The sequence below is a fragment of the Pan paniscus genome, chromosome 15, assembly GCF_029289425.2.
Source record: "Pan paniscus chromosome 15, NHGRI_mPanPan1-v2.0_pri, whole genome shotgun sequence".
NCBI classification, from domain to species: Eukaryota; Metazoa; Chordata; class Mammalia; order Primates; family Hominidae; genus Pan; species Pan paniscus.
In genome coordinates this window covers 36,432,541-36,451,928 of record NC_073264.2, presented here as the reverse complement: position 1 = coordinate 36,451,928, position 19,388 = coordinate 36,432,541, and the positions used below count along the sequence as shown (strand labels likewise).

The 19,388-nt window shown below is 41.9% G+C and overlaps 1 protein-coding gene across 5 annotated transcripts in view; it reads right to left on the bottom strand.

The window, feature by feature from the left end:
- Positions 1-19,388, bottom strand: part of PRORP (protein only RNase P catalytic subunit) — a 158,039-nt gene that overhangs the window by 138,262 nt on the left and 389 nt on the right. Inside the window, exons 1-4 of one of the 5 annotated variants that reach the window (XM_034937437.3) lie at positions 19,162-19,300; positions 17,841-18,567; positions 15,286-15,333; positions 14,442-14,574 (exon numbers count right to left, since the gene is read on the bottom strand). In XM_034937437.3, coding sequence (XP_034793328.1) covers positions 14,442-14,574; positions 15,286-15,333; positions 17,841-18,541 — 882 coding nt within the window. In that variant the 5' untranslated portion in view covers positions 18,542-18,567; positions 19,162-19,300. Of the gene's footprint in view, positions 1-14,441; positions 14,575-15,285; positions 15,334-17,840; positions 19,121-19,161; positions 19,301-19,388 lie in introns of those variants that run through there. The other 4 variants (XM_008974674.4, XM_008974680.5, XM_008974679.4 and 1 more) reach the window with 4 other exon arrangements.

The window sequence follows — 19,388 nt, the reverse complement described above, 5'->3', positions numbered from 1 at the left end:
CCCAGGTGTTGTGCCACATGCCTGTAGTCCCAGCTACTCAGGAGGCTGAGGTGGGAGGATCACTTGAGCCCAGGAGGTCTCAGCTGCAGTGAGCCATGATTGTGCCACTGCACTCCAGCTTAGGTGACAGAGCAAGACCCTGTCAAAAAAAAAAAGTGGTCATGAGTTAATAATCATGGAGGATGGGGGTCCATTATATTAGTCTCTTTTTGATTATGTTTGAAATTTTCTCTAATGAAAATATTAAAGAATTGAATTCTTATCTTTGTAGTTGAATATAAAAAATCTGACTGTAATTTAATGTTATTATCAAGAACCATGTCTAGGCATAGTAGCTCACACCTGAAATCTCAGCACTTTGGGAGGCCAAGGTGGGAGGACCACTAGAAGCCAGGAGTTCAAGACCAGCCTAGGCAACATAGTGAGACCCCGTCTCTACAGAAAAAATTAAAATAAAAAAATTAGCCAGATGTGATGGTACACACCTGAATCCTAGCTACCCAGGAGGATGAGGCAGGAGGATTACTTCAGCCCAGGAGTTCAAGGCTGCAGTGAGTTATGATCATGCCACTGTATTCCAGCCTGGGTGAATAGTAAGAACTTGTCTCAAAAAACAAAACAAAACAAACAAAAAAAAAAAAAAAAAAAGAAAGAAAGAAAAAAGAAAGAAGGAAAATAAGAAAAAAACCTAATTAACATTAAAGTAACACTATGCGCATAGCTCCAAATTCACTTTTTGACCTTCACTGATGCCCACTCAATTAGTGTCAGTAGTTAAATCAGTAGATGCAAATTATTTGGAATTCTGCTTTGTTCACTTAAAATTCACATATACCACTCTTTTCTCTACCTACTATCACTAATCTGACTTACACAGAAATGACAGATATCTTTCAGTTTAATATTTTAAAAAGTTCAACAAATCCTTTAACCTGATGGACTTGGTCATACCTAGAATAATTTTTATATGTTACATTATTGCCATCTGCTGGCTATGTTGTCTAATTACAGTAAACAAATGTTTAAAACAGAAAAGCTAAAAAATTACCTTATATAATAACTGAGATTTTTCTCCCAAAACTATTCAACAGAAAATAAGCTGCCATACTTTAAGTTTCCTCAAAATCTCACATTAGAAGCAACTGTCCTTGATTCTAGCTGCACTTTAAAATCACCTGGAAGCTTTTGAAAATCCTAATACCTGGACCCCACCAAGCCAAAGCAATTAAATCAGAATCTCCATGTTATGAAATGAAAGTCAACCACAGACTGACAGAAAATATTTGTAAAATATATTGGACTTAGGACTTGTATCTAGAATATAGAAACAGTTCTTACAACTCAATAATGAAACAATCCAATTTTTAAAATAGGCAAAAAATCTGAACAAATATTATACCAAAGATATATGGATGGCAATTAAGCATATAAAAAGATGCTCAACAACATTAGTCATTAGGAAAATCTAAATTAAAATCACAATGAGATACCACTTCATACCTATTAGAACAGTAAAGAGACTAACCTTAACCATACTAAGCATCAGCCAGGATGTGGGGCTACTATAGCCCTCATATTCTGCTGGTGGAAATGTAAAATGGTACAACCACTCTGGAAAACAGTTGGGCAGTTTCTGAAAAAGCGACATACACACACATATCTACCATAAGACATCTACCATAAGACCAAACCATTCCAGTCCTAAGAGAGTTACCCAAGAGAAAAAAAAAAGCTGTAGTAGGTTGAATAGTGTAACCTCAAAATTTATGTCTAGCAGGAAACACAGAATGTGAATGTAGAAAGAGGGTCTTTGTAAATGAAATAAGACAAGGTCATGCTAGATTAGGGTGGGCTCTAAATCCCATAACTTGTAGCCTTATAAGAGGAAGAGATGGCACCCAGAGATACACACACACAAAGGCCACATGAAGACAGAGGCAGAGAATGGAGTGATGCAGCTAAAAGCCAAGGAACACCATCAATTGCCAGGATCTGGCTTCTGAAGGTAGGAAAGAGAAGGAAGGATTCTTCCCTGGATCCTTCAAAAGGAGCATGACCCTGCCAACATCTTGATTTCAGATTTCTAGCCTCCAGAATTGTGAGAGAGTAAATATCTGTCATTTGAAGCTACCCAGTTTGTGGTAATTTGTTAGGGCAGCCCTAGGAAACAATAACAAAAGCACAAAGACTTGTTCAGGACTGTTCTAATCAGCTTTATTTATAACAGCACCAAACTGGAAATAACCTAAATGTCCATCAACAAATGTACAAATTGTAAAATAGTCACACAATGGAATACTACTCAATTATAAAAATGAAAGAATGATTGAGACACAAAACAAGGATGAAATCTCAAAATGATTATGCTGAATAAAACACATCAGACCAAAAAAAAAAGTATATATTGTATGATTCCATAGTGGTTGCCTGGGGATGGTAGGGCAAGGGAGTCATTACAAAATGGCATGAGGAAACTTTTGGGGGTGATCCATATGTTCATTATCTTGATTGCAGTGACAGTTCCACAGGTATATACATATGTCAAAACTCTTAAAGTTGTACACTTTAAATATCTGCTGTTTACTGTATGTCAAATATACTGCAATAAAACTATAGTTGAAAAATCAAAATATTCCTGGGCACGGTGGCTCACACCTGTAATCCCAGAACCTTAGGAGGCCAAGGCAGGAGAATCACTTGAGCCCAGGAGCTCAAGACCAGCCTGAGCAACACAGTGAGACCCTATCTCTAATTTTAACAACAAACCCAAAAGGACTTGTATAAAAAATCAGTATCTTTGGCCGGGCATGGCGGCTCATGTCTGTAATCCCAGCACTTTGGGAGGCTGAGGTGGGTGGATCACTTTTGATCAGGAGTTCGACACCAGCCTAGCCAACATGGTAAAACCCCGTCTCTACAAAAAATACAAAAAATTAGCCGGGCGTGGTAGCGGGCACCTGTAGTCCCAGCTACTCGGGAGGCTGAGGCAGGAGAATGGCGTGAACCCGGGAGGCGGAGCTTGCAGTGAGCCGAGATCGCGCCACTGCACTCCAGCCTGGGCGACAGAGCGAGACTCCGTCTCAAAAAAAAAAAAAAAAAAAAAAAAATACAAAAATTAGCCAGGCATGGTGGTATGCACCTGTAGTCCCAGCCACTCGGGAGGCTGAGGCAGGAGACTCATTTGAACCCAGGAGACAGAGGGTGCAGTGAGCCCAGATGGCACCACTGTACTCCAGCCTGAGCGACAGAGGGAGACTCCGTCTAAAAAAAAAAAATCAATATCTTTAGTGGCTGAGGTCCAGGTAGCAGTTTTAAACACTTTCCAAGTATTCTAACCAGCAGCCACAGTTGAAAGCTGCTACATTAGAGGGTGTCATCTAATTTACTTTGTTTTGAACAAGAGTACTATTTGGGGAAAACACATAAGCCTAAAATAACTTTTATAATGCTCATTTTAGGTGTTTATGGAGGTCAGTTGGCAAAATTTTTTTAAGTAGATTTAATAATTTAATAATTATTTAATAATTTATTCCTTTAATAATTATTCCTTGGTTTATACCTCATAATCTCAAATTATAAGCAAGCTTTAGAAAGCAACATTGAAGGCAGGTCTAGCTATTTGTCAACTAGATGTTTCTAATGTTCCTAACACAAAATAATTTAAAATGCTGAATATAATATAGTTTTATTAACGCATATTTACAATGAATGGTATTACGGACTGACTTGTGTCCACTCACCAAATTCATATGTTGAAGTCTCAACCCATAGTATTTCAGAATGTGACTGTATTTGGAGATAGGCCTTTAAAGAGGTAATTAAGGTAAAATAAGGTCATAAGGATGGGCCCTAATCAAATCTGATGGGTGTCCTTATAAGAGGAAATTTGTACATACAAAGACGATACCAGGAATACACCAGAGGAAGGCCATGTGAAGATACCACAAGAAGGTAGCCATCGGCAAGCCAAAGAGAGAGGGATCAAGAGAAACCAAAGCTGACAACACCTTGATCTTGGACTTCTAGAATCCAGAATGGTGAGAAAATGAATTTCTGCTGTTAAAGCCACCTGGTTTGTGGTATTTGCAATAGCAGCTTTAGCAAATTAATACAAATGGTGAGGAAAAAAAACAACCAACCAACCAAAACAAAACCAACACACATATGTACATGCACGAAGAGACAACCAGTCCCTTGAATCCTCTCATATAGTGCTCTTTGGCCTTCCTCCCTTTCCTATCTGGCCTGGACCCCATGCAGACCATGTTAACTACTTACTCTGTCAGAATCGCCTTCTCTTGCTCTCTATCATGTGCCACATCTAACCAACAAAACCCAAACTCTGGACCAACGCTACCCTTTGTCTTTACTACCTCTGCTCTTAGTGAGCCAAGCTCTGTTGGAAATATATTAAATCACACAATCACAGAATAATGTCTACAGATTCACAGATTCAAACCTCAGCACCCACCCTCTGCCATAACCCTTCTGCCTTGAGTTAGCATCTTGACATCCCCTCAAGAACCATTCCAAACCTTCCCCACTCTCTCTAGTACTCTACTTGACTCTCATCTCTCTTGTATACCACTTAACACAGCAGGTATCATTTCTCTCAATGTTCCCTCTTTCTACCAATATATCATCCACACCCATCTTCACTTTCTTTTCTACAGCCTCAAATGATATTTCCTTCATTTCCAACCTCCACATTTGTGCTCTTTTTGGCAACCCCTGCTACTTTTGCTCAGCAATATTCCTTTTTCTCTCCTACATATCCTGTATACTCAATATTTTTTATCTCTATTGATACCTTTTCTTCATCCTCCAAACAGGCACAAGCCTATCTCTCTAAACCCTCCCTTGACTCCACCATCCTCTAGCCACCACTATATCATCTTTCTAATTTTCATGTAAACTTCTTAAAATTAGAGTTTACACTCAATGGGTATTCACTCAGCTGCTATAACCTGGCTGAATTTGGCCCCCATTAAACTACTGAAACTGTTCTTCCCAAGGTCATCAATGATTTCTTAGTTGCCAAATCCAATGTATCCCTTCAGTCCTCACCTTAACAAATCTCTAGTGTATTGCACTCTGTTTTGATATTTGTGACACTGTACTGAATAGATTCTTTCTGCCTTGTTCTGACTGTTCTGTCTAATATATGAAACTTCTTCTCTGACCTTCCTTCCTATGATGGTGTTCCCCATCCCACCCCCACCAAGTTGTGAATTGAGCCCACTACTGTTCTCACTGTTTTCCTGGATGAGCTCAGGCACTCTTCACATTTAACCTATTACTATTATGTGATGGTCCCCAAACCTCCAGCATTAACTCTCCCCTGTAAGCTGGAACCCAAGTCCTGGATCTTCTGCTGACATTAAAACCCAATACGGGCCGGGTGCGGTGGCTCACACCTGTAATCCCAGCACTTTGGGAGGCCGAGGTGGGTGGATCACCTGAGGCTGGGAGTTCGAGACCAGCCTCACCAATATGGAGAAACCCCCGTCTCTACTAAAAATACAAAATTAGCCGGGTGTGGTGGTGCATGCCTGTAATCCCAGCTACTCAGGCGGCTGAGACAGGAGAATTGCTTAAACCCAAGAGGCGGAGGTTGCGGTGAGCAGAGATTGCGCCATTGCACTCCAGCCTGGGCAACAACAGCGAAACTCTGTTTCAAAAAAAAAACCAAAAAAACAAAAAAACCCATTGTCGGATATTCAATTATCTTCTCCTCATACCTGTTCTTGGTAGATGGCATCTTTCCAGGGTGACAAAAGAAAAGGAATTAGGGAGTGAGAGTTTGTTCATCCCATCACCCAAGCCGAAAACCTGAACATCATCCTGTCTTCTCCCATCACTGCAGCCAAACCAAATGGTGAAATTTTTATCTCCTAAAATGTTCTCAAAGCTGAGCTGGTCCTTCTCTACCCTTATTCTGGCTTTCATTTCCCTCATCATCCCACACCTGGACCACTCAGCAGCCGTCTGACTCAACTCCAGTGCCTCAATCTTATCCTTTTCAACTCCTTTTTCCAACCAGCTGCCAGAGAGGTCTCTCTAAAATATACATATCACACTTTTGCTTAAAACACTTTTTTTTTTTTTTTTTGAGACAGAGTCTTGCTCTGTCGCCCAGGCTGGAGTGCAGTGGCATGATCTCAGCTCACTGCAACCTCCGCCTCCCAGGTTCCAGCGATTCTTCTGCCTCAGCCTCCTTAGTAGCTGGGACTACAGGTGCACGCCACCACGACCAGCTAATTTTTGTATTTTTAGTAGAGACGGGGTTTCCCCATATTGCCCAGGCTGGTCTCAAACTCCTGACTTCATGATCTGCCCACCTCGGCCACCCAAAGTGCTGGGATTACAGGCATAAGCCACTATGCCCGGCCTGCTTAAAACACGTTAATGGCTCCCCAGAGCCTATGACAATGTTTCTTAATAATAGCTGCTCATTATCCTATAGTATGCTATAGGACCAACCAATGAGAAAGGAGAGGCCCTCTCCTGGATGCCACTGCTCCTTCACACTCATTACTTCTCCAGAGGTTTATGATATTCATTGATACCAGGGATCAGCAATTTTTTTCTGTTAAGGGCCAAATGGTAAATATTTCAGGCTCTGTAGGCCACATGTTCTCCTTTATATCTACTCAACTCTGCAGGACAAAAGTACCATAGACACAGGAGAAGGGGTGGAGCAAGAAGGCAGAATAAAAGGCTCCACTGATCGTCCACTTGCAAGGACACCAATTTAACAACTATCTACACATGTTAAAAAAGCACCTTCAAAAGAACCAAAAATCAGGTGAGGACTCACAGTACCTGGTTTTAACTTTGTATCACTGAAAGAGGCACTGAAGAGGTAGGAAAAACAGTCTTGAATCACCACTGCCATTCCTCTCCCATCCCCCTGCAGCAGCAATGTGGTGCAGAGAAAGAATCTGAGTGTTTGGGAGAGGGAGAGTGCAGCAATTGTGAGACACTGCATTGAACTCAGTGCTGCCCTGTTATAGCAGAAAGCAAAAATAGAACAAACTCAGCTGATACCCACCCACAGAAGGGGCATTTAAACTAGCTCTAGCCAGAGGGAAATTGCCCATCCCAGTGGTTTAAACTGGAGTTCCCACAAGCCTCACCACCATGGGCCAAAGTGCTCCAGGCCTGTAAATAAATTTGAAAGGCAGTGTAAGCCACAAGGATTGTAACTCTTAGGTGAGTCCTAGTGGTGAACTGGGCTCAGAGCCAGTGGACTGGTAGGGGCATGTGACCTACTGAGACGATAGCTAGGGGAGTACTGGTGCCATACTTCCCCTAAGCCCAGGCCGCACACCTCACAGTCTCCTAAACAGACCCACTCCTTCTACTTGAGAAGAGATGGAAGAGTGGGGAGGACTTTGTCTTGCATCTTGGACACCAGCTCAGCTACAGCAGGATGGGGTACCGGTCAGAGTCATGAGACACCCCCTTTTCTAGGCCCTAGCTCCTGGACATTTCTAGACACACTCTGAGCCAGAAGGGAACTCACTGCCTTGAAGGGAAGAACCCAATCATGGAAGGATTCATCACCTGCTAACTGAAGAGCCCTTGGGCCCTGAATAAGCAGCAGCAATATCCAGGTAGTACATCATAGGCCTTGAGTGAGACTCTGATATTGCTAGCTTCAGGTACCACCTCAGCCAGAGGTGGGTAGAGCACCAAGGGTGAGTCCCAGGCCAGGCAGCATGCACCACAAACTGACTGAAGAGCCTTTTGGCCTTATGAGAACATCAGTGGGAGCCTGGCAGAACTCCCTGTGGGCTGGTGGTGGCGGTGGCCACACGGTGGGGCTCCTCTGCTTTTGGAAACGGGAGGGAAGAGTGGGAAGAACTGTGTCTTATCATTTTAATGCCAGCTCAGCCACAATACAACAGAACACCAGGTAGACTTCTAAGATTTTTGACTCTACTCCCTGGCTCCCAAATGGCACTTCTGGACCTGCTGAGGCCTGGGGGAACTTGTCGCCCTGAAGGGAAGAACACAGGCCTGGCTGGCTTTACCAACTGCTGATTGTAGTGCCCCAGGGCCTTGAGTGAACACAGACAGTAGCCAGGGAGTAGTTAAGCAGGCCTTGGGCAAGATCCAGTGCTGTGCTGGCTTCAGGTCTGGCCCAGCACAGTTCTAGTGGTGGTGGCCACAAGGGTATTTGTGTGACTACGTCCTCAGCTCCAGGTGGCTCAGAATGAGAGGGAGACTGTTTGTTTAGGAAAAAGTAAGGGAAGAGAACAAGAGCTTCTGCCTAGTAATCCAGAGAATTCTCCCTGATCTTGTTCAAGGCCATGAAGGCAGTACCTCTTACCACAGCATTACTGGGCTTTGGCTGCCCCCTAAAGCACATACAACTTAGATCACAACACCCAAGTCCTTTTAAGTATCTGGAAAGCCTTCTCAGGAAGGAAAGGTACAAACAAGCCCAGACTGCAAAGACTACAATAAATACCTAACTCTTCAATGCCCAGACATGGTATCAAGACCATCCAGGAAAACAGGACATCACAAAATGAACTAAATAAGGCAGCAGGGAACAATACTGGAGAAACAGATGTGTGACCTTTCAGACAGAGAATTCAAAATAGCTCTATTGAGTAAACTCAAAGAAATTCAAGATAACCCAAGAAGGAATTCAGAATTCTACCAGATAAATTTAACAAAGAGATTGAAAAAAAATTAAAAAGAATCAAGCAGAAATTCTGAAGCTGAAAAATGTAACTGGCATGCTGAAGAATGCATCAGAGTCCTTTAACAGCAGAAGGGATCAAACAGAAGAATTAGTGAGATTGAAGACAGGCTATTTGAAAATACACAGTTAGGGCTGGGCATGGTAGCTCACGCCCGTAATCCCATCACTTTGGGAGGCCAAGTGGGCAGATCATGAGGTCAGGAGTTCGAGACCAGCCTGGCCAACATGGTGAAACCCCATCTCTACTAAAAATACAAAAATTAGCGGGGCGTGGTGACGTGCACCTGTAATCCCAGCTACTCAAGAGGCTGAGGCAGGATAATCGCTTGAACCTGGGAGGCAGAGGTTGCAGTGAGCCAAGATCATGCCATTGCACTCCAGCCTGGGCAACAGAACAACACTCCGTCTCAAAAAAAAAAACAAAACAAAAAAACACTAACTCAAAGCATTGAATGATCAAACTTACTTTCCTTCTTCCTTCTTCCTTCCCTTTCCTTTGCTTTGCTTTCCTTTCCTTCTTCCCTTTTTTTTTTTTTTTGATGGAGTCTCACTCTGTCGCCCAGGCTGGAGTACTGTGGCGCAATCTTGGCTCACTACAACCTCCGCTTCACGGGTTCAAATGATTCCCCTGCTTCAGCCTCCCGAGTAGGTAGGATTACAGGCACGCACCACCATGTCCAGCTAATTTTTTTTTATTTTTAGTAGAGACAGGGTTTCACCATGTTGGCCAGGCTGGTCTTAAACTCCTAAACTCAAGTGATTCACACCCACCTCGGCCTCCCAAAGTGCTGGGATTACAGGCGTGAGCCACAATGCCTGGACGAATAATCCAACTTTCTTTTTTTTCTTGTTTTTTATTTTTTTGAGATGGAGATTTGCTCTTGTTGCCCAGGCTGGAGTGCAGTAGTGTGACCTTGGCTCACCGCAACCTCCGGCTCCCGGGTTCAAACGATTCTCCTGCCTCAGCCTCCTACGTAACTGGAATTACAGAGGCCCGCCACCACGCCTGGCTAATTTTTATATATTTTGTAGAGACGGGGTTTCACCACGTTGGCCAGGCTGGTCTCGAACTCCTGACCCCAGCTGATCCACCCACCTCAGCCTCCCAAAGTGCTGGGATTACAAGTGTGAGCCACCACACCCAGTTGAATAATCCAACCTTCAACGGATAAAGAAAGGATTGGGGCTGGGCGCAGTGGCTCATGCCTGTAATTCCAGCACTTTCGGAGGCCGAGGCGGACGGATCACCTCAGTTCAGGAGTTCGAGACCAGCCTGGCCAACATGGTGAAACCCGTCGCTACTAAAAATACAAAAATTAGCCAGGCGTGGTGGCAGGTGCCTGTAATCCCAGTTACTTGGGAGGCTGAGGCAGGAGAATCACTTGAACCTGGGAGGCGGAGGTTGCAGTGAGCCAAAATAGCACCACTGCACTCCAGCCTAGGGGACAAGAGTGAGATTTCTTCTCAAAAAAAGAAAAAAAGAAAGGATTGGCTAGGTGTGGTGGCTCACACCTATCTATAATCCCAGCACTTTGGGAGGCTGAGGCAGGCGAATCACCTGAGGTCAGGAGTTCGAGATCAGCCTGGCTAACATAGTGAAACCCTGTCTCTACTAAAAATATAAAAATTAGCTGGGTGTGGTGGCAGATGCCTGTAATCCCAGCTACTCCGAAGGCTGAAGAAGGAGAATCACTTGAACCCAGGAGGTGGAGGTTGCAGTGAGCCGAAATAGCACCACTGCACTCCAGCCTGGGTGACAGAGCAAGACTCTGTCTCAAAAAAAAAAAAAAAAAAAAAAAAGAACCAAAAAGCAACTAGAGAAAAAAACAAATAACATACAATGGAGCTAAAATACATCTGGCAGCAGACTTTTCAGTGGAAACCTTACAGGCCAGGAAAGAATGGCATGACATATTTAAAGTGCTGAAGGAAAAACACTTTTACCCCAGAATAGTATATGCAGTGAAAATATCCTTCAGACATGAAGGAGAAATAAAGACTTTCCCAGACAAACAAAAGCTGAGAGATTTCATCAACACCAGACCTATCCTACAAGAAATGCTAAGGAGTACTTCAATCAGAAAGAAAAGGATGGCCAGCTGTGGTGGCTCATGCCTGTAATTCCAGCACTTTGGGAGGCCGAGGTGGGTGGATCACCTGAGGTCAGGAGTTCAAGACCAGCCTGGTCAACATGGTGAAACCCCGTCTCTATTAAAAATACAAAAACTAGCCAGGTCTGGTGGTGCACGCCTATAATCCTAGCTATTCAGAGGCTGAGACAGGAGAATCACTTGAACCCAGGAGGCGGAGGTTGCAGTAAGCTGAGATCGCGCCATTGCACTCCAGCCTGGGCGACAGAGTGACTGCCTCAAAAAAAAAGAAGAAGAAGAAAAGGACCGTTACTCTGGTGACTCACGCCTATAATTCCAGCACTTTGGGAGGCCAAGGTGGGAAGATCACTTGAGCCCAAGTTTGAGACCAGCCTGGGCAGCATAGTAAGACCCTGTCTCTATATTTAAAAAAAAAAATGGCAGAAAGAAAAGGACATAGGCCGGGTGCAGTAGCTCACACCTGTAATCCCAGCATTTTGGGAGGCCGACGCAGCTGGATAAAGTGAGGTTGGGAGTTCGAAACCAGCCTGGCCAACATGGTGAAACCCTGTCTCTACTAAAAATACAAAAATTAGCTGGGTCTGGTGGAGGGTGCCTGTAATCCTAGCTACTTGGGAGGGTAAGACTCAAGAATCACTTGAACCCAGCGGGGGCGGAGGTTGCAGTGAGCTGAGATCGTGCCACTCCATTCCAACCTGGGCGACAGAGTGAGACTCCATCTCAATGAAAAAAAAAAGAAAAGGACATTAATAAGCAATAAGAAATCATCTGAGGGTACATAACTCACTGTTAATAATAAGTACACAAAAAGACATAGTATATTATAACACTGTAACTATGGTGTGTAAACTAAAACTACTCTTATCTTTAGAAAGACTAAACAATGAGTTTAGTGAGGCAGTGCCTCACGCCTGTAATCCCAGCAGTTTGGGAGGCCGAGGCGGTCAAATCATGAGGTCAGGAGATCAAGACCATCCTGGTTAACATGGTGAAGCCCCGTCTCAACTAAAAAATACAAAAAAATTAGCCGGGCATGGTGGCGGGCACCTGTAGTCCCAGCTACTCAGGAGGCTGAGGCAGAAGAATCACTTGAACCTGGGGGGCAGAGGCTGCAGTGAGCTGAGATTGTGCCACTGCACCCCAGCCTAGGCAACAGAGCGAGACTCCGTCTCAAAAAAAAAAAAAAAGAAAGACTAAACAATGAACCAATCAAAAATAATAACTACTATAACTTTTCAAGACATTGATAGTACAGTAAGATATAAATAGAAACAATAAAAAGTTAAAAAGCAGGGAGACAAAGTAAAGGTGTAGAGTTTTTATTAGTTTTCTTTTTGCTTGTTTGTTTATACAGTGTTAAATTATTATCAGCTTAAAATAATAGGCTATAGTTAAGTATTAGTGAGCCTCATGGTAACCTCCAATCAAAAAACATACAAGGCTGGGCACGGTGGCTTACGCCTATAATCCCAGCACTTTGGGAGGCTGAGGAAGGCGGATCATGAGGTCAGGAGTTCGAGGCCAGCCTGACCAACATGGTGAAACCCTGTCTGTACTAAAAATACAAAAAAAAAAATTTGCTGGGCATGGTGGTGTGCGCCTGTAATTCCAGTTACTCAAGAGGCTGAGGCAGGAGAATCTCCTGAACCCAGGAGGTGGAGGATGCAGCGAGCCAAGATCGCACCACGGCACTCTAGCCTGGGCGACAGAGCAATACTCCATCTCAAAAAAAAAAAAGAAAAATACAACAGATACACAAAAAATAAAAAGCAAGAAACTAAATTATATCACCAGAGAAAATCATCTTCACTAAAGGGAAGAAAGGAAGGAAAAAATAAGACCACAAAACAACCAGAAAACAAAATGGCAGGACTAAGTCCTTACTTATCAATAATAACATTAAATGTATCTAGGCACGGTGGGATATAACAAAAGCAGCTATAAGTGCCTATATCAAAACAGAAGAAAAACTTAAAATAAACAACCTAAATATGCATCTTTTTTTTTTTGAGATGGAGTTTCACTCTTGTTGCCCAAGCTGGAGTGCAATGGCGTGATCTCGGCTCACTTCAACCTCCGCCTCCTGGGTTCAAGCGATTCTCCTGCCTCAACCTCACGAGTAGCTGGGATTACCAGCGTGCGCCGCCATGCCCAGCTAATTTTTTTTTTTTTTTTTTTGTATTTTTAGTAGAAACGGGGTTTCACTATGTTAGGCCAGGCCGGTCTCGAACTCCTGACCTCAGGTGATCCACCAGCCTTGGTCTCCCAAAGTGCTGGGATTACAGGCATGAGCCATCGCGCCCGGCCAAATATGCGTCTTAAAGAACTAGAAAAGCAAGAGTAAACCAAACCCAAAATGGGGAGACTAAATAATAAAGATCAGAGTAGAAATAAATGAAATTGGAATTAAGAAAACCATACAAAAGATCATGAAACAAAAAGTTGGTTTTTTGAAAAGTTAAACAAAATTGATAAACCTTTAGCCAGACTAAGAAAAAAGGAGAGAAGACCCAAATAAAATCAGAGATGAAAAAGAAGACATTACAACAAATACTGCAGAAATTCAAAGGATCATTAGTGGCTACTATGAGCAACCATATGCCAATAAATTGGAAAACCTACAGGAAATGGCCAAATTCCTAGACAGATTCAATCTATTAAGACTGAACCATGAAGAAATAAAAAACACGAAGAGACCAATAACAAGTAACGAGATCGAAGCCATAATAAAAAGTCTCCCAGCAAAGAAAAGCCCAGGACCTGACGGCTTCACTGCTCAATTCTACCAAACATTTAAAGAATAATAGCAATCCTATTCAAACTATTCCAAAAAATAGAGGAGGGAAGACTTCCAAACTCATTCCATGAGGCTAGTGTTACCCTGATACCAAAACCAGACGAAGACACAGCAAAAAAAAAAACCCAAAAAACAAACAAAAAAACCCAAAAAACTACAGGCCAATATCTCTGATGAATATTGATGCAAAAATCCTCAACAAAATACTAGCATACCAAATTCAACAATACATTAAAAAGATCATTCATCATCACCAAGTGAGATTTATCCCTGAGATGTAAGGATGGTTCAACATACACAAATCAGTTAACGTGATACTAAGAAAATCTGTAAATAATCTTAAGTTACTCTAAACTCTCTTGACTAGAAAAGTTGTGAGAAACTACAATGTTTTCATGGCAGTCTACTTGAACATAGTTTTCTGGAAGCACTTACAGAAAGAATAAGCATCTTTTTAGTTTAAGTGCACTTATTATGCCCCAATATAATAGGATTGACTTCAACAGATGATGGTCTAACCCAATTATTCTACGAAATTCTAAAGCAATCTCTCCGAAAGGTTGGCAATTGTAGTCAGCAGGCCAAATCCAGCCTACTGCTTGTTTTCATGAATAAAGTTTACTGGAACACAGCCATGTCTATTCATTTATGTATTATCTATGGATGTCTTAACTACAACAGCAGAGTTGAAAAGTTGCAACAGGGACCAATGACCTACAAAGCCTAAAATATTTGGTATCTGGCATTTTACAGAAATTGCTAACCCCTGCTCTAGACAAGCAATCCAAGAAGAAATAAAACTTGTTAGACTCACCTGAGGTGTTGTCTTTCTGTACTGGTCACCTCCATCTATCACATCCCTCATGATTTTTCCCTTAAGACATCCATATTCTTCTGGACTCAGCTGAATAGACTCTATGGTTTTTCCACAGGCCGAACACTGGCCACTGTAATTATAATTGTTAAATAATAATATTTAAATATGTCGAATAATGTTCTGGGGAAAAAAATTTGTGAAATGAACAATGAGGAAATTAAAAGGTAATAAAAAAGAACATTAAAACCTTTGTGATAATCACATACATCTAATTTTTTGTAAACCTGATAATATCACAAATTAGTGTGCCAGAAAACCCAAAAAAGTAGATTGGCCGTTTGGATGACTTTTTTTTTTTTGAGACAGGGTCTTGTATTTTTAGTGGAGACTTGGTTTCAACATGTTGGCCAGGATGGTCTCGAATCTCCTGACCTCGTGATCTGCCTGCCTCGGCCTCCCAAAGTGCTGGGATTACAGGCGTGAGCCACCGCGCCCAGCTCAGATGACATTTTTAAAGTAATTCCTATCCTGTGGAATATCATATTGGTGAATTAAATAAATAAATAAATAAATAAATAAATAAATCCTAAAACACAACTGGGTCTGGAACCTCTAGGGAAAAACATCTCTAAGCCTTCATATAGGTTCACAGTACTCACAGGAAAAACATTTTGGGCACTGCTAAGTCTCTGTATGCAAAGTATGTTTTTTTCCTCAGATACTCTAATTACAAACTTGTAATTATCCTACCCTTAAGGTGTTCTTAAATATTTTTCAATTAATAGCAACAAAACCTACTAAACCAAAATCAAACAAGTTAAAAATAAACATTGGTCTTCACCTTTTTCGGACTGTGGTGAATTGTCCTTTCCATTGTTTTCCAGGAATACTATGAAAAGATTGCAAAACCAAATCATGAGAAGGTTAGATTCCTACTGAAATGAAAGATATTCATGGCATTTGGAAACTCTTATAAGCAAGAAGTCCGAAAAGTTCAAGATACTTCTGTAGAATGGTTTAATTTAAAAAGTGGCTGCTATCCTGGATGGGGTTAAGAAGCTGCTGGTACTCTGCTCTGGATCTCCTTCTTCCCTGTGGTTCTCCTCCCAACAAATAACTCTCATCTTCAAGTCTACCGAAAGCGGCTGACCTTAGTGGCATAACCTCTAAACCAAACTCAACTCTTACCTTCTCCATAAAGCTGCCAGAAATTGCTCCTGCTGAGAGTAATTTACCTCTTACACACCACTGTTATTTCACTGTGTGGTACTGTATTCCCAATTAAATTGAGAATGTCATAATAGATTTTATAAAACACTCGCAATGCCTAGCCTATTTGGAAGCATTCGAAAACTATGTATTGATGTATTTGTTCAATCAATGTATCCTTTCCTCCTTCCCCTTCCACATATTACCATCAGTTCTTATGATTCTACTGCCTTCTCTCCTTCCTCAGTTCTTAATTCTCATCATCTCTCACCTAAATCTAAAATTGTATTCACGCAGATCTCCCTGTTTTCAATCTTAATCCCTCTCCTATCTACTCTTCTCACTTGGCAACTGCCTTTGTAAAACTCCATTCCAGCATTATTTTTTTCTTTTGAGACAAGATCTTGCTCTGTCGCCCAGGTTGGAGTGCATGGCGCCATCACAGCTCCCTGCAGCCTTGATTGACTCCCTAGATTCAAGTGATCCTCTTGCTTCAGCCTCCCAAGTAGCTAGGACTACCGGCACACACCGCCATGCCAAGCTAATTTTTGTATTATTTGTAGAGACAGGGTTTCACCATGCCCAGGCTGGTCTCCAACTCCTGGCCTCAGGCTATCCTCCCACCTCAGTCTCTAAAAGTGCTCAGATTACAGGCGTGAGCCACAGCACCCAGCCAAATCCAGCATTCTTGATAACAGAATAAAATCCAAACTCCTTGGTATTCAAAGATTTTCACAAATGGGCTCCTCCTCCCTTGATCTTCAGTAAGTTTAAGATAATTAAGCATAATTACTGCTTCAAAGCTCCGTAAACATGATATAGGAAAAAAAAAGGCAAGAGAAAAACAGAGAGAAGGAACAAATTTTTAGGAAGCAAATTAATGAAGAAATAATGACTAAGCATGGTGGCTCACACCTGATCGCTTGAGGCCAAGAGTTTGAGTCCAGCCTGGTCAACACAGCAAGACCCCACCTCTTAAAAAAAGAATATTAATTTTAAAAAATAAGTAAAAATTTTCAAAAATTTTAAAAAAGACTAAAGCAATAAACAGGTATGTAGCCAGTAACATGAATAAAGCAAAAGCAAACCAAAGGAGAGAGCTTTAGAGAGACAGCAGCCAAATGATAGAAAGGTCCAAAACAAACTGGAAGGGTTAAGATTTTCCATTGTAATGCTTATGTATAAGGCTTGATCAATATCCCCCTGTCCACTCTAATCATCCAAGTTGATGAACTGTAGATAGTAGACAGAATAGGCCGGACGCGGTGGTTCACACCTGTAATCCCAGCACTTTGGCAGGCCGAGGCAGGCGGATCACCTGAGGTAGTTCGAGAGCAGCCTGACCAACATGGAGAAACCCCGTCTCTACTAAAAAGAAAATAGAAAATTAGCAGGGCATGGTGGCGCATGCCTGTAATCCCAGCTACTCGGGAGTGTGAGGCAGGAGAAAACCCGGGAGGCAAAGGTTACAATGAGCCGAGATCATGCCATTGCACTCTAGCCTGGCAACAAGAGCAAAACTCCATCTCAAAAAAAAAAAAAAAAAAGGGAGAGAGTAGACAGAATAAATATAAGCATATTATCTCAGTCGCTAGATTTCAGAGGAACTTCTGAAAATACTAATATGGCCAGAGACAGTTCTAGTCAAATGCTATATTCTTTTCTTGCTATGAACAGTGGCCATAAGTAGTATTAAGTACTCACATCATACTAGATGCCTAAGAAAACAAAATTAATGATCCTTCCAAAAGGAAAAAAATGTAAAAATTAAAACTGCTATATAATTTCAGTTTTATGTGATGGGTAAAAATTAGCACAAATTATGTATGTTGTTACTTTTTTTAAAGAGAGAAAATTTTGTCGTAAAGAGAAAATAAATCTAAGAGATGGAAAAAAGTATAATCAGAATAGAGTGATTCTCAGCAACTAACAACAAAAAAGAATGGCTACTTTGAGGTTTAAAGTTATTAAATTAAAAATAATTAGCCAGGTATGGTGGCACATGCCTGTGGTTTTAGCTACTCAGGAGACTGAAGCGAGAGGATCACTTGAGGCCAGGAGTTTGAGGTTACAGTGAGCTATGAACACACCACTGCACTCCAGTCTGGGCAACAGAGCAAGACCCTGTCTCAAAAAAAAAAAAAAAATTAAAGAATAAAAACATACATATAAAAAAATCAAAATTACCTCTCAAACCATGTTTTTATACTGTGTGCAAATGACTCCCCTGGATACAGCTGATTATTTCTTAGATATGAAAGAATATCTAGTAGTTTATTTGAATAGTTATCATCCTTTATGTCTTTTCCAAAATCAAAGAAAGCTTTTAAAGTTTCCAACATAGGAACAATATCATGACCTAGCAATTCCTGATATAAATTCCAAGCTGTGTTTACATCTTGATGAAGGAGAGCTCCCTGGATACAGTCATTATAGTTCTTTTTTGAAGGAGTTATAACTTTTTTGATGTCCTCTAACAGCAACAATGCTTCTCTCCATCTGTCTGAATGAATCAATCCCCGGATGAGAAGACTGTAACCTCTAGGTTCTAAAGTCTTATATCTGGCTTTCATAATTTCAAAGACATCAATAACTTCAGATGTCTGCATATGAAAGACACAGAGATACAAATACTTGACCAGTAAATCGTAACTTACAATACCATTATTTTTGGCTGCTACCCATGCCAGCAGAGATTTAGCCACATCTATAGAGCTATGACAGCCAGCCATCTGTGAAATGATCCAACTTTCGAAACTGGTCTTTCCGGTGTTTTCTTTTAAATCTTCCTTAAGTTTATCCCACTCCTCTGAATTCAAAGGTTGTGTTGGGAGTTGAATAGTGTTCCTCGCAGGTGCCAAGGCATGATCTTCACTTTGAGAATTCATCTGTGATCTCTCCTTAGCTGCTCCAGCTAAAAAAAAATGAGGAACAGAATAAACTTGCTTATTACTGCCCTCATCTTTCCTGAGATATCTGGCCTTGGCAATCAGATTCGTTGCTTTGGTATTCTGTGGAGACATTGTTTTAAGAGAAAACAACCTCTGCTGGTTCCTGATGCCACAGCTGTCTGCCAGAAACAGAGAGACATAAGAGTGCCCTGGGCCTAGCCCAAGGTATGGGCTCTTCCAAAGCTTAGGAAAGCTTCGAATACCAAACAAATAGAAAGTCATTATGCAGTGAGATCAGCACCAGATAGTGAGAGAGATGTTGAAAAAACCCCTCTTCTATGGCAAAATTAAAGAGATTGGGGGTCGGCGGTGGAGAGTCGAAGTGGAACTTTTTAAAAGGTTTGTGTTTCTTCCTTACAGACAAATCAAGGTTCTGCTTTTGGGGCTACTTAAAAGCAAGAAGGCAGGTGAGTTTTCTCTATTAAACAACAATCCGGGGATGTCCAACGTCGCAAGCCGCAAACCGGGGGACAGAGCAGGAATCCTCTGGTGCCTCTTACATTCCAGTTCATGAACCTGAGGAAAAAGCACAAGACGGAACGCCCAGTTTTACTCACGTGGATCACAGCTGTCTTGAAAAGGAACAGATTCCCACGGGAAGCTTGCTGGAAAGGGGGTGTAAAGCCAAAACCGTATCCAGGGACCCCCAACTCCAGCCTACCACCAACAGCGGCGAAAGCCGAAGTCTAGGGGCCCTCACCCTGCATAGCTCTCTACAGACCGCAAAACTCCTCCGGTGGGGGGACGAGGAGGGAGGAGGTGGCGAGTCAGCTGCGCCAACGAC